Genomic DNA, 12,675 nt, shown 5'->3' on the forward strand with positions numbered 1-12,675 from the left:
AATTATTCCTTTTTTGAGATGATTCTTACCATAGACCATTAACTCAGGTAAGAGATTGTTAAACTGAAATAAACGGAGGCTCCCAGGTACTCCACTTTTGGCATGTATCATATCCTGCCTAGTATGGTACCTCTTGCTTGTCCATATCTCTCCCTGCTGGGCCTCCTGTGCCTAACACAGAGCCTAGCAACAATCGGTCCACAAAGAGTGTTTGCTGAATTGAAAAATGGCCACCCCTGAAGCCAGAGACATGTTTCTTTAACTTTCTATCCTAAGATGGATAAAGACAGGAAGAAGGGAGGGGTGCCAGCTGTGGAGGGCTATTTGGCATGACAAACATACCCTAGGCTTCTGGAAAAGTCTGCCTTCCCTCCTCTCATTTGCTCTACTTAACCCAGAGCCAAGCAAATGGACTGCTGGTCCATGACCCAGATGGAGCATTCAGCCCAATCCCTTCACCATAAACTACTGCCCTGGTTTTCTTCACAGGCACACAGCTCTTAGTTTATAAGCTGAGAGAAAAACAATTTTATTTGCGTTTTCTTTTGTCTGGCAAAACTGCAGCAGAGATGAGAGTTGCCACATTTGTACTGTTTCTCAGGTAATATAGCTAGCTCTTTCTTTCCAGGAACTTGGGGGTATCAAAACGTAGTTTCTACATTGCAAGGTAAGTAGAAAGGAGCACCTGAGTCCTTAAGGGTCTTTCAGTTAAACTACCACTTTGAAAGAATAATCTCAAATATCAGTGGAGCTTCATTATATCTTTGGGGGAATGATAAATACCATTTAAGAAGCAATGTACCCACTAGTTTCAGGACAGGCACTAACTTACTTGATGACAAAAACGCATACTTTGGTATGCTAAACTAATTATTCAAAGATTAGGAAAGGAAACCAATACGTCAATTCATTATATACTACAGATGATATCATAGAGAAATTAAAGTGTTTGACTAGAAAGAACCTTAAACACAGCCCAATAATCTTCCATTAAATTTTATTAAGTTAAACTGTACTGCCTTACTATATCAATCAGGATAGGCTAGATAACAAATAACCTTAAAAATCTGTTACTTACAAAAAGAAGTTTTAACTTCTCATTTGTGCTAAATGCCCATCATGGGTCACATAGTAAAGCCCTATTACTACAGATACTCAGGGACACAGACAGATGGGGTAACCACTACCTTGAACATCATCAGAAGGTCACAGCAGAAGGTGAAGTGTGCTCTGGCTATTAAACCTTCCACATGGAAGTGAGGCATGTCACTTCTGCTCATGTTTCGTTTGTTAATGCAAGTCATATGGCCATACGTAAGTTCAAGGGAATTCGAGAATGCTATCCTGCAAAATGCCCAAGAGGAGAACCCAAAATACTAAGTGAAGAGTAGTAATGACTACACATTTGCATATAGTAGGCACTTAGCAAATTGCTTTTGTTAAGTACTGCAAGACAAATGAACTAATAGTAAGCACTAACTTTTTGAATTTTCTGACATTAACACTGAAAATGTTACATAAAACAACAAAAATCCTTTTGAAAATGAAAGCTAAAAGGAAGTGATGATCATTTTGTATATTTTATGATTCTTATTCGTTTTAGCCATTGAAGCACTACTGAAATAGTGAAGAATATTAGGCTTATGACATAAAAACCCACTCAAAAGGAAACTTCATCTTCACAACTTGTGACTATACCATTTTACAAGAATTCCCCTAGAGTGATAGTTCCCTAAAATAACCAACCACCCCACTAAATAACAATGAATATATAAAGCGCAACAGTTTTCATAGGATCACATGTTAAATCTAGGATCCAGTAAGAAATAGGGAACAGCCTAGAGCTATCATTATTTCCACTTATTTTTCAGATGAAAATACTGAGTTTGAAAGATTGTTAGTGATTTTATTGAGACTGCTTTATAGCTAGGTCTTCTGATTCTAAGTCCCATGACTTTGCAACAACCTATGCTTCTCCCTCACACATATTACCACTTCTGTTTGGATCTCTTAATATTTGAGAGACTGACTCTGTATGTAAATTGACATGTTATCTATTTTTACAAGAGGTCGTTATCACACACCATACATACTTTCAAATTTTTCACATCTAGGAAACATATATCCAAGTTATAATCTATTCATGTTTTACTTAATGTAGACAAGGAAAAACAAATAATATTAACATACATCTCTGCTGGCTTCCTGAAATATGTATTTTCAAAACATAAAACTTCAACATCAAGCATGTTAGTTTAGAATATAGTTATTTGATATATTTCAGCCCTTACAAATATGCTGGCAAAAGATAATGTCTAAATAATCTGAATTGAACAAAAGTAGAAATATGAGATCTCATTGCTGATATCATTTCAAAGGTGTATATTCTCATATTTCACATGTAGTTAAATTAACTAATTAGTTCTTTTACAATGGTTTTATTTTTCATTTAGAGTGGTAAGTAAGCAGAGAGTCGAAGTTTTAGAAAGGATGAATGAAACCTATATATATTCTAATCTTTCCAAATATAATCTTCATAGCTCCCGCACAGACTGAAAATAGGTACTTAACCAAATGAATCAGATCCCCCAGAATAACATATGAAGTTTTAAACCTGAAGCCTATTATAATATTGTTAAATTTTTGAACATTAAAGTTATTTGGAATTTATGTACCAAAAAATTATTTTACAAAGAGACATTTGTTTAGACATAATAAGGGTGCCCTTCCTCTCTCCTCACACCCCACCGCCAATTTTATAAACAGAAACCCAAAGACACAAAAACTGGATTAGCACGTGCAAGATTACTGGACAAAACCACTTTAAAGAGAACTTACACCTGAAGAAAGAGAGAGATGGACAATGGAAAGTGTGGTGAAACAGTTCGCCTCATCCTCAAGGCTTCAGCACTTGGTTGTACTTCTTTTTTTAATTAAAATTTTTAATCGTTTTTCTCAATATCGCAGGTCATTAAAAGGGTCTGATTTTCTTTCTTTCCCTCCCTGAGCTTTTCCTGAGGGACCTAGTCGGTTAAACCCAGGCCTAATTGGGACTCTTCTGTTTCAGCATCAGTTCAGAAATTTCTTGATCTCCAGGGCAAAAGGCACTCACTGACGATGACCAGATGTCTACTTTCCAGACAAAGCAAGAAAAATAAAAGATACCTGCCTGGCCAGCCACCTGTTTAAAAGTCCCCTCTCCTGTCGAACGCACGAGCAACTTCTCAAGAGAAGACTTTGAGCAACTCCAAGTCGCACGCCGCCCTCGCAGGTCACAAGGAGACAGCCGCGAGGAAGTGCGAAAGCAGGTCACTGTAAGCACCCCTCGGAAAGAGACCCGCGGGTTCCAGCTCAGGCGCTAGGCGACAGCGAAAGCGTTCTATAAAACACGGATGACTTCAGGGATTTAAGAGAGAAAAAAAAAAAAAATCCAAAGACAGAACCGGCAACGGGGCCATTATCTTGCCCCAGTAAGGAAACGCCTTCCTTCCATCACTTACAGCGCTGATTAAGGGCGGGGGGGGGGGGGGGGGGGCGGGGGCAGAGAGGGGATGAGGAGGAGGGAAGGGGGGGCATCTGCAGGTTTAGGGCTAAGGAAGGAACATTTTCTCACCACTTAGGCTGTTGCTGGACCTCAGGCTCCTTCCACAGAGACACTGCAGCATATGCACTCCTTTCTTCAAAGAAAGCTCAAGAATCTTCATGGAGAAGCGCGTGTGTGGGGATGGTCAACCCCCCGCCCACCTCCGCTAATTGTCCAACCAAAAGGCGGCCTGTCTTGGGAAGCCGGATCCCGAATCCATGGTCCGTGCGTCCCGGGCAGAGAGCAGTTCGCACCTTGGCGGGGCCGGAGCCGGGGCCAGGGCAGGAGCACAGCGGACGCGGGGCCGGGAACGGGCGGGGAGTAGGAACGGCCGCCCGGCTGGGGACAGCCCCTGGGGGAGCGGGAGGCGCGGCCACACCCCAGCGGGCTCGACCGTGACACTTTGGGACTTCCCGAAGGAGGCGGCGGGGCTGCGGGCTGGAGGGTGAGCGCACCGGCTGCGCGGAGGACGTCACCGTGGGTTGCTGCCCCTTTCCAGGTGCGGGCGCAGGGAGGGAAGAGGGCGGGGTCCCCGGGGTCCCTGGCCTTCTGGCCTGGGGGCTCGGGACACCCCCTCAGTTTCTGTTCTCCGTGTCGGGCGGTGAGCCCTGGCCGCCCGCCCGCCTCTGCGCCCCCGCCGTGCGGGGCTGCGGGGCGCGGAGAGGAGCTCCCGGGCCGGAAGGCAGCGCTCCCGCGGGCTGCGCGCGGGCCAAGGGCGACTCCGGCGTGGGAATCCGGCGGAAAGGAAGCGCCCGCAGGAAGGGCTGGACCCTGGAGGCTGCCGAGCGTCAGAAGCGACTCCGGGGAACTGGGGGGTGGGGCTGGGGAGGCGGGGATGTGAAATAAAGAAAGCTCTTGGATTCAGGCGCGGAGAGCGAAGGGGTCTCTAGGCATGGGCCGGGCGCTGAGGTGGGGGTCTGGACACCTGGATTTTCTGATCCGGGCTCTGTGACCTTGGGTAAGTTACATACCACCCTGGGCGTCACTTTCTCTCTCCGCAAATCAGGGCGGGGAAGAGGGCGCAGAACAGAGAACCGGCAGCTGCTTGTTTGTCCCCGTGCCTCCCAGTCTCCTGGAAAAGCTTAGCACAGGTGCCATGGGAAGGCAGGTGCAGGTGGAGTAAGGAAGGCCAGAGTTACAGAAGGAGACAGATGAGGCGGGAACTCTTAAAACAACAGCGGTATTTAACTTTTTTTTTTAACATCTTTATTGGAGTATAATTGCTTTACAATGGTGTGTTAGTCTCTGCTTTATAACAAGGTGAATCAGTTATACATATACATATGTTCCCATATCTCTTCCCTCTTGCGTCTCCCTCCCTCCCACCCTCCCTATCCCACCCCTCTAGGTGGTCACAAAGCACAGAGCTGATCTCCCCAAGCTATGCAGCTGCTTCCCACTAGCTATCTATTTTACGTTTGGTACTGTATATATGTCCATGCCACTCTCATTTTGTCACAGCTTACCCTTCCCCCTCCCCATATCCTCAAGTCCATTCTCTAGTAGGTCTCTGTCTTTATTCCCGTCTTGCCCCTAGGTTCTTCATGAACTTTTTTTTTATTATTCTTAGATTCCATACATATGTGTTAGCATACAGTATTTCTTTTTCTCCTTCTGACTTACTTCACTTTGTATGACAGACTGTAGGTCCATCCACCTCACTACAAATAACTCAATTTCGTTTCTTTATATGGCTGAGTAATATTCCATCGTATATATGTGCCACATCTTCTTTATCCACTCATCTGTTGATGGACACTTAGGTTGCTTCCATGTCCTGGCTATTGTTAATAGAGCTGCAATGAACATTGTGGTACATGACTCTTTTTGAATTTCGGTTTTCTCAGGGTATATGCCCAGTAGTGGGATTGCTGGGTCATATGGTAGTTCTATTTGTAGTTTTTTAAGGAACCTCCATACTGTTCTCCATAGTGGCTGTACCAATTCACATTCCCACCAGCAGTGCAAGAGTGTTCCCTTTTCTCCACACCCTCTCCAGCATTTATTGTTTCTAGCTTTTTCATGATGGCCATTCTGACCAGTGTGAGATGATATCTCATTGTAGTTTTGATTTGCATTTCTCTAATGATTAATGATGTTGAGCATTCTTTCATGTGTTTGTTGGCAATCTGTATATCTTCTTTGGAGAAATGTCTATTTAGGTCTTCTGTCCATTTTTGGATTGGGTTGTTTGTTTTGATATTGAGCTGCTTGTAAAGTTTGGAGATTAATCCTTTGTCAGTTGCTTCATTTGCAAATATTTTCTCCCATTCTGAGGGTTGTCTTTTGGTCTTGTTTATGGTTTCCTTTGCTGTGCAAAAGCTTTTAAGTTTCATTAGGTAACATTTATTTTTGTTTTTATTTCCATTTCTCTAGGAGGTGGGTCAAAAAGGATCTTGCTGTGATTTATGTCATAGAGTGTGACTCTACTACCCAAAGCAATCTACAGATTTAATACAATCCCTATCAAACTACCACTGGCATTTTTCACAGAACTAGAACAAAAAATTTCACAATTTGTATGGAAACACAAAAGACCCCGAATAGCCAAAGCAATCTTGAGAATGAAAAATGCAGCTGGAGCAATCAGGCTCCCTGACTTCAGACTATACTACAAAGCTACAGTAATCAAGGCAGTATGGTACTGGCACAAAAACAGAAATATAGATCAATGGAACAGGATAGAAATCCCAGAGATAACCCCACGCACATATGGTCACCTTATCTTTGATAAAGGAGGCAAGAATATACAGTGGAGAAAAGACAGCCTCTTCAATAAGTGGTGCTGGGAAAACTGGACAGGTACATGTAAAAGTATGAAATTAGAATACTCCCTAACACCATACACAAAAATAAACTCAAAATGTATTAAAGACCTAAATGTAAGGCCAGACACTGTCAAACTCTTAGAGGAAAACATAGGCAGTATTTAACTGTGATGCGATATTCTGTTAGGCTCTGTCTCTGCCAACTGGCCCGAAAGATGACTAGGGAGCTTCCCTTTGGGTCTAAAGGTCTCGATTTTTTTTTTCCATCATCCTTTGCATTTCTCTTTTTCTTTTTTCTTTTCTTTTCTTCCTCCCTCCCTCCCTCCCCTTCCTTTCCTTTCCTTTCCTTTCCTTTCCTTTCCTTTCCTTTCCTTTCCCTTCCTTTCCCTTCCCCTCCCCTCCCCTCCCTTCCCCTCCTCCCCTCCCCTCCCCTCCCCTCTCCTCTCCCTTCCTTCCTTCCTTCCTTCTCAGAGGCCATCATTGCCCTTTTGGAAGAAGTTTTATGAGTGATGCATACAAAGAATGCTGGCATTGGGATCAGACTCCACCCTATCAGGAACTTCAGGGCAAGAAGGGTCCTTAGAGGACACAGCAATACAGCAAGTAGTTAAAAGCACAGACACCAACAACAGGCAGCCACAGTGAAAATTCCTACTAGCTGTGTGACCTTGAACAAATCACTTAACCTCTTTGTGCCTCAGTTTCCCTGTCTCTAAGAGAGAGTTAATAATAACATCTACCTTCTATACCCCTTGTTGAGTGTTTAAGAAAAAGAAACTTGATAGAAAATAAGAGCTATAATAGTGTTAGCAATTATTATTCCTTAGTCCTCAACCTGTAGGGTTTTCCATCACTCCCACCTTCCCATGAATGCCAGCATCCATTTCAGTGTCCACATTTCTGCTTGAACAGTTCAGGTGACAGAATTCACCAGCTCCCCAGGGAGTTCATTGCACAAAACCTGTTCGAAGATTTATCCTGACATTGAACCAAAATCTTACTTTACTTTCTTTCCACCCATTGTCCCCAGACCACCTAGCACTAGCTGGCTAGCTCTTCCCAGCAAAGGAGTGAAAATGGTTTTCATCACCCCTTTCCTCTTTCCCTTCTATAGGCTAATCCTTCACAGTTCTTGTGGGGTTCCCTGGAGATTGAAGCTTAAGGTTGAAGTTGCCTGGAAAAATATTCTTTCAGAAGTCTCTTCCTTATTCCTCTCAAAGATGATGGAAGAAAGCCAGAACATCAGCAGGGCCTCCTGAGCCTTCAGCCACCACTGGCTCCACATTCTCTTAAGTCCTTTCAGAATTGAGCTCCAGGCAAGGTCTTTTGGGGTGGTTCCAAGACTCAAGAAGATATGTGCAGACCTTCCTTCCAGTCGCCCCTTAGTCCCCTTGTTCAGTGTGATCACCAAAGCTCTGTGGGCTCCACAGTCCTTGAAGAACTTGCTAAAGCCACCACACTGTCATCACTGGAGAGGTTCTGAGGCTCCAGGGCAAGCTGGGCCATGGCCTTTGTCTTTCCGGTCTCTGCGGGAATTAGTGAGAAACTTGGCTCATCTGGGGATTCTACCCATAGAAATTCCCCACGGAGAGGGAGATAATTAGCAAAAGAAAAACATCTAAAAATAGTCTTTCCTGCTGCAGCAGAGACAGAGAGCTTTCCGGTAGAGCTCTCCTGCTCTGGAACCCAATGCCTAGAGCTGTTTTGTACTTTGAGAGAAAAGCTATTCCTTGAAACGTAGCAAAGGAATAGGATGAGGCCCCTATCAAGGAACTTGGGCAGAGCAAGCAAATCCATGTGTGATTTAAAACACACATGACCTCTAGAGCATCAATTCTCATATTCACAACAAGCCTTTCTGCCTACCTGGCAAGACTGTTGCAAGGATTCAATGAGGTGAAACATGTGAAAGAGCTTTGAAGATTTTAATTATCTACACAAGATAGGGTGCTCTTATCAACTGCCCTGGGTTCTAGGTGCACCTTAATGGTCTAACATAGTGGCTCTTTTATTTGATTATAGTTCTGTCTCCTTAACAGAACTATAAACTCTTAGAAAACAGGGCAGGAAAGCCAACTCTGTCACAAATAATACTTAAATGTCCTGCTGTCTTGTTTAAGCAGCTGTCACAGTGATTCTTATGGCCAGGTATCTTCATCGCAAAGAAAGTGGATCATCATAGTACTTGGAAAACAAACTGGGGGATCACATTTATAGATATTTTTTGTTGTTATTGAACTCTCAGATGAGTTCAGATTACACCAAAGTGAGCACATAACATTTAAATTCAAAATATTTTCTTACTATAAATTATGGATATTTGATTGAAGTAGGTATAAAGAAGAATTGATCAGTTGAATTGTATTACTTAGAGTTAGTTTTAAAAAAATAAAGATTTTTGCCCTTATCAGACTTTCATGTACATGCTTGTTAAAACAACTCCTAAGGTGACATCCAGCTTCACAGTCAGGTATGTAGATATATAGTCTTCCTTAAGTATCTTGGGCAGAACATAAGGAGACTGCATTTTTACAAGTACCATAACATCCAAAAGCAAGACAAAACAAGCAAATAGTAATAGCCAGGTGCACAACGGATGGTAGGAAAAGAGCATATTTTAGTTTAATCAAAACTTGGAAATTTTCTGCTTTCTGTGTGTTATTCCATAAGCCAAAATGAAATTTTTGCTGGCAATTATATTTTTAAATTTTAAATTGAAGATATATAATGACCAAATTTTAAGTTATCTGTCTCTAATTAAAATTTCATAAGTTAGATATTCTTTCTGTTTTCTTATTGACCTTGGACCAACTCTAGCAAGTGACTCGCCAGTGTAATTTCAAAATGAAATCATTTATCACTTTCTGAGAGGGATTGGGAAATCTGGTACATAATGATAGGTGAACTTATTTAAATTCTTAGTATCTAAATTTTTCATTTTATAAAGAGTTATTTACTCACAGATGGTATAAATTAATAATTGTATGAGGAAGTTCTGAGATTTTTAAGTGGTAATTTATTTCTGTTCATATTAAACATAGGAATCTGTTGACTCTTGGCATCAGCTCTTCAATTAATGTATGTATCTGTTTGGAAGCCTATATTGAATCAAGAGTATTGCCAGGCCCGAAAACTTTTAATGAGTATATTAATGTCAAAATGTCTATCAAAAGGAAAGCAACTTTATTTCACAAAGAAACCAAACCAACATATAAACTGAAAGATGAAAACCAGTCTAATAGCTAACACAGTATCTTTGTTCTATGTTATATGTCTAGTCCACCGACTGCCAGGATAAAAACCAGGTCTGTATCTCATGTCTTTAGAAATACCCTCAAATCCAATTTTTATAGGCAACTATCAGAGACTGAATGTTTATATCTCCCTAAAATTCATATATTGAAATTCTAACCCCTAAGGTATTGGGAAGTGGCATCTTTGGGAAGCTTCACCCTCATGAATGGGATTGGTGCCCTTATAAAGAGATCCCAGAGAGCTCTCTCTCCCCTTTCACCATGTGAAGTCACAGGGAGAAGATGGCCATCTGTGAGCCAGGAAGCAAGCCCTCACCAGACACTGGATCTGCTAGTGCCTTGATCTTAGACTTCCCAGACTCTAGAACTGTGAGTAACAAATGTTGGTTGTTTAGGCCACCTAATCTAAGGTACTTTTTGTTATAGCAGCCTCAACAGACAAAGAAAGCAGGAAAATCAATCTTATCAGATGTGATAAAAACAGTCACTGGCAGCAAACTTATTTATTAATGACATATATGGTCCAAATAAGTTAAAATCACTTTAAACTATTTTCAAAAAAGCAATGCATGAGGTTTTTTTTATTGTTATCTTCTTCCTCTTGTTCTTTTTTTATTTGTTGTTCTTCCATTTATTCTTCTCTAAACTTTTTATTTTGAAATAAACTGAGACTTACAGACAAGTTGCAAAATAATAGAGTTCATGTATACTCTTCACCCAACTTCTCTTACTATTAACAACTCACATAACCAGTGTATAGTTATCAAAACCAGAAAATTTATACTGGAACCATGCTATCAAATAAACTACAAACTTTATTGAATTTTTACCAGGTTTTTTTCCCCCTAATGCCCTTTTCCTATTCCAGGATCCAACTAGGATCCACCCTGCACTTAGTTGTGTGTCCTTAGTCTCCTTCAGTGTATGGCAGTTCCCAGTCTCTTCTTGTCTTTCAGGACTTTGAAACTTCTGATAAATATTGATCAAATATTTTGTGGAATGTCTTTCAATTTGGGCTTGTCTGATGCTTTCTAGTGATTAGTCGACAGTTATTCATTTTCAGCAAGAATGCCACAGAAGTGATGTATCCTTTTCAGTAGGATCTTATCAAGAGCTACATGATGTCAACTAGTGTTATTAACATCAATCACTTGGTTAAGGTAGTGTCTGCTAGGTTTCTGTACTGTCAAGTTATATTTTACTTTCATTTATGGTTGATAAATATCTTGAAGAAGAAACTCTGAGGCTATGCTAATATCCTGTTTCTCCTTCAACTTTCATCCACTGATGTTAGCATCCATTGGTGGAACTTGCTTGCAGTAATTATTATTGTGCTGTTTGCCTAATAGTAACTTTGTATTTTCCTAATTATTTCTATTGTAATGGGAATTCTTCTGCAAGAGCTGTAAATTCTCCCCCGCTTATTTATTTATTCAAGTATTTATTTATATCAGTATGGCCTCAGGAATGTTTATTCTATGCATTATAATCCAATACTACCATTTATTTTGTGTTTCAAATTGTTTCAACTTTAGCCTTCAGGAGATCCTTTTGGTTGGCTCTGGTGTCTTTTTATGAGCAGTTCCTTAATTTTCTAGCATCACAAGATATTCCAAGTTTACCTTTTATTTTCCAGCCCTAGCTCTGGAATCAACTCATTCTCAAATGAGTCTAATAGTTTTTATTGGAAAATAGTATTTAGGAACTAAAATCGGGGTGCTAGTGTGCCCATTGTTACTGGGGTGTCATTGATCCTAGGTTCTCTCAGTGGAGAAAGCTATGAAATATATGCATATATACAAACCCACAATACACATCCATCATATTTATTTCTGTTGATAAATATATATATCTCCCTATACAGGTATCTATATGTAGAAATATCTATGAGTAGATATATCCATACATAAATAAATAATAGATAGATATCTATACATGATAAGTATAGATATAGCTATAGATGGTTAATACCTATGATTCCAATCCAACATCACAATTTCCGTTTTAGTCTTTGCCCTTTCCTTATTTGTAACTTCTTTTTCCAATAGTGAAAAATATTTTTTTATTTATAATATATTCACTTATTCATTCAATCCTAGTATGTACTTAAAGTAGTTACAGAATTCCTAACCAACACTCTTGTGAGAAACAGATTTATTACTAGAGTACAGCATTGATGCACATTTGTTTTTGTCTTTAGCCTTATACAGTCAAAATATTATTATCGACTTTTTTTTTTTTCCCGACTTTGTTTCTGATAGATTTTTCTTTTCTTCTCCATTCTCTTCAGTGTGGTTTAGTTATTCATTTGTAATCCAGTTAGGTTCCTTTGTTATTGTTTATCTTCCATATTGGTTGATTTTAATTATTTAATTACTTTATTATTATTTGAATATGTAAAACATGGTATGTTTTTGTATGGTTCTAAGAGTCAAAGCTACAAAAAAGTATATTCCAATAAGTTTTACACTCTCATCCTCCTGTCCTATTCCCATTTCCCCTTCCTTCCACTCCTTTTCCAACAACCCCTTATAGGCAACTGGTCTCTTTAATTTCTGATTTATCTTCCATAGGTTTCTTTTGCACAAAATAGCACACACTCTGCTATGTAGTGGTATTTAGGTTATTTTCAATATTTTGCAATTGCAAATAATACTGCAATAAATAACTTGTGTAGTATTTTCATATTTCTGGAAATATATCTTCAGGATAGATTCTAGAAATGAGAACGCTGAGTCAAAAAGTAAGTATACAGGTAGTTTTGTTAGCTCTTGCCAAATTTCTCTTCAAAAGCTTGGGTGACTGGGTCAGCCCCTCCCACCAGTGCACTGCAGCAGCAGCCATGGCCCTGCCAGGACAGGAGGGCTGATGCAGCTCATGTAGGAGATACCCCTTGAGAATATGACTCTGGTGGCCAGGCAGGATTTTGCTTCTGAGCTCTACAGGACATCTCCTACATAAGGCCACACCTTCAAGAATGTGAGAGGTAGCTGACTTACCTGATACATGGAAGAGGTAAGCACAGAGAACTAGGCAAAATGAGGAGACAGAGGAATATGGTCCTATTGTA

At 40.5% G+C, this 12,675-nt stretch overlaps 1 protein-coding gene across 2 annotated transcripts in view; it reads right to left on the minus strand.

Moving 5' to 3' along the window:
• FGF12 (fibroblast growth factor 12) overlaps positions 1–12,675 on the minus strand; it is a 566,009-nt gene that overhangs the window by 354,393 nt on the left and 198,941 nt on the right. The window contains exon 1 of one of the 2 annotated variants that reach the window (XM_060150291.1): positions 3,614–4,221. The exons of the other annotated variant lie outside the window; for it this stretch is intronic. Coding sequence (XP_060006274.1) covers positions 3,614–3,704 — 91 coding nt within the window. The 5' untranslated portion in view covers positions 3,705–4,221. Of the gene's footprint in view, positions 1–3,613; positions 4,222–12,675 lie in introns of those variants that run through there. 2 annotated transcript variants of the gene reach the window in all.

This window comes from Lagenorhynchus albirostris, chromosome 5 (assembly GCF_949774975.1).
Source record: "Lagenorhynchus albirostris chromosome 5, mLagAlb1.1, whole genome shotgun sequence".
Lineage (NCBI taxonomy): Eukaryota > Metazoa > Chordata > Mammalia > Artiodactyla > Delphinidae > Lagenorhynchus > Lagenorhynchus albirostris.